Raw genomic sequence first — 528 nt, 5'->3', positions numbered from 1 at the left:
AGCACGAACTCCTAGCTGCTGCTCCTGCTGCAGCAACACCTGCTGCTGCTGCTGCTGCTGCTGCTGCTGCTGTGCTGGGAGCAGGTCGTTGAGCTGCTGCTGTTCTGCTGCTGCATGCGGCTGCAGCAGCAGCGATGCGTTTGCTGCTGCGGGTCTGGCGTCTATCAAGACACAAGTAGCAGCAGGATCAGCATTTGCTGCTGCTGCTGCTGCTGCTTCGCTGGAGTAAAAGCGTCGGTGGGTAGCTGGGGGGCTCAGGCTTGGGTAAGAGAGATCAGCAGCAGACAGCATCCGCTGCTGCTGCTGCTGCTGCTGCTGCTGCTGTTGCTGCTGCTGCTGGTGATAGGATCCCTCCCCCGCTGCTCCTGCTGCTGCTGCTGCTGCTGCTGCTGCTGCTGCTGCTGCTGGCTGCTGGTCTGTCGTGAGCAGCTGCGCCCAGCGCGGTAGAGCAGCAAAAGGCAGCAGCAGCAGTTTTCTGAGTATTTTATGTTTTAGGTTTTGTGTGGGTGTGGTGAGACACAGATGCAG

At 59.7% G+C, this 528-nt stretch overlaps 1 protein-coding gene across 1 annotated transcript in view; it reads right to left on the bottom strand.

Annotated features, from left to right (window-relative positions):
• Nucleotides 1-528, bottom strand: part of EMH_0060380 (zinc finger (CCCH type) protein, putative) — a gene marked incomplete at both ends in the record, with an annotated part of 3,983 nt that overhangs the window by 114 nt on the left and 3,341 nt on the right. Inside the window, one exon of the mRNA XM_013497788.1 lies at nt 3-416. Coding sequence (XP_013353242.1) covers nt 3-416 — 414 coding nt within the window. The remainder of the gene's footprint in view (nt 1-2; nt 417-528) is intronic.

The sequence above is a fragment of the Eimeria mitis genome, genomic scaffold, assembly GCF_000499745.2.
Source record: "Eimeria mitis Houghton genomic scaffold, Emh_scaff2928, whole genome shotgun sequence".
In the NCBI taxonomy this organism is placed as follows: domain Eukaryota; phylum Apicomplexa; class Conoidasida; order Eucoccidiorida; family Eimeriidae; genus Eimeria; species Eimeria mitis.
This window is presented reverse-complemented; position numbering and strand designations above follow the sequence as displayed.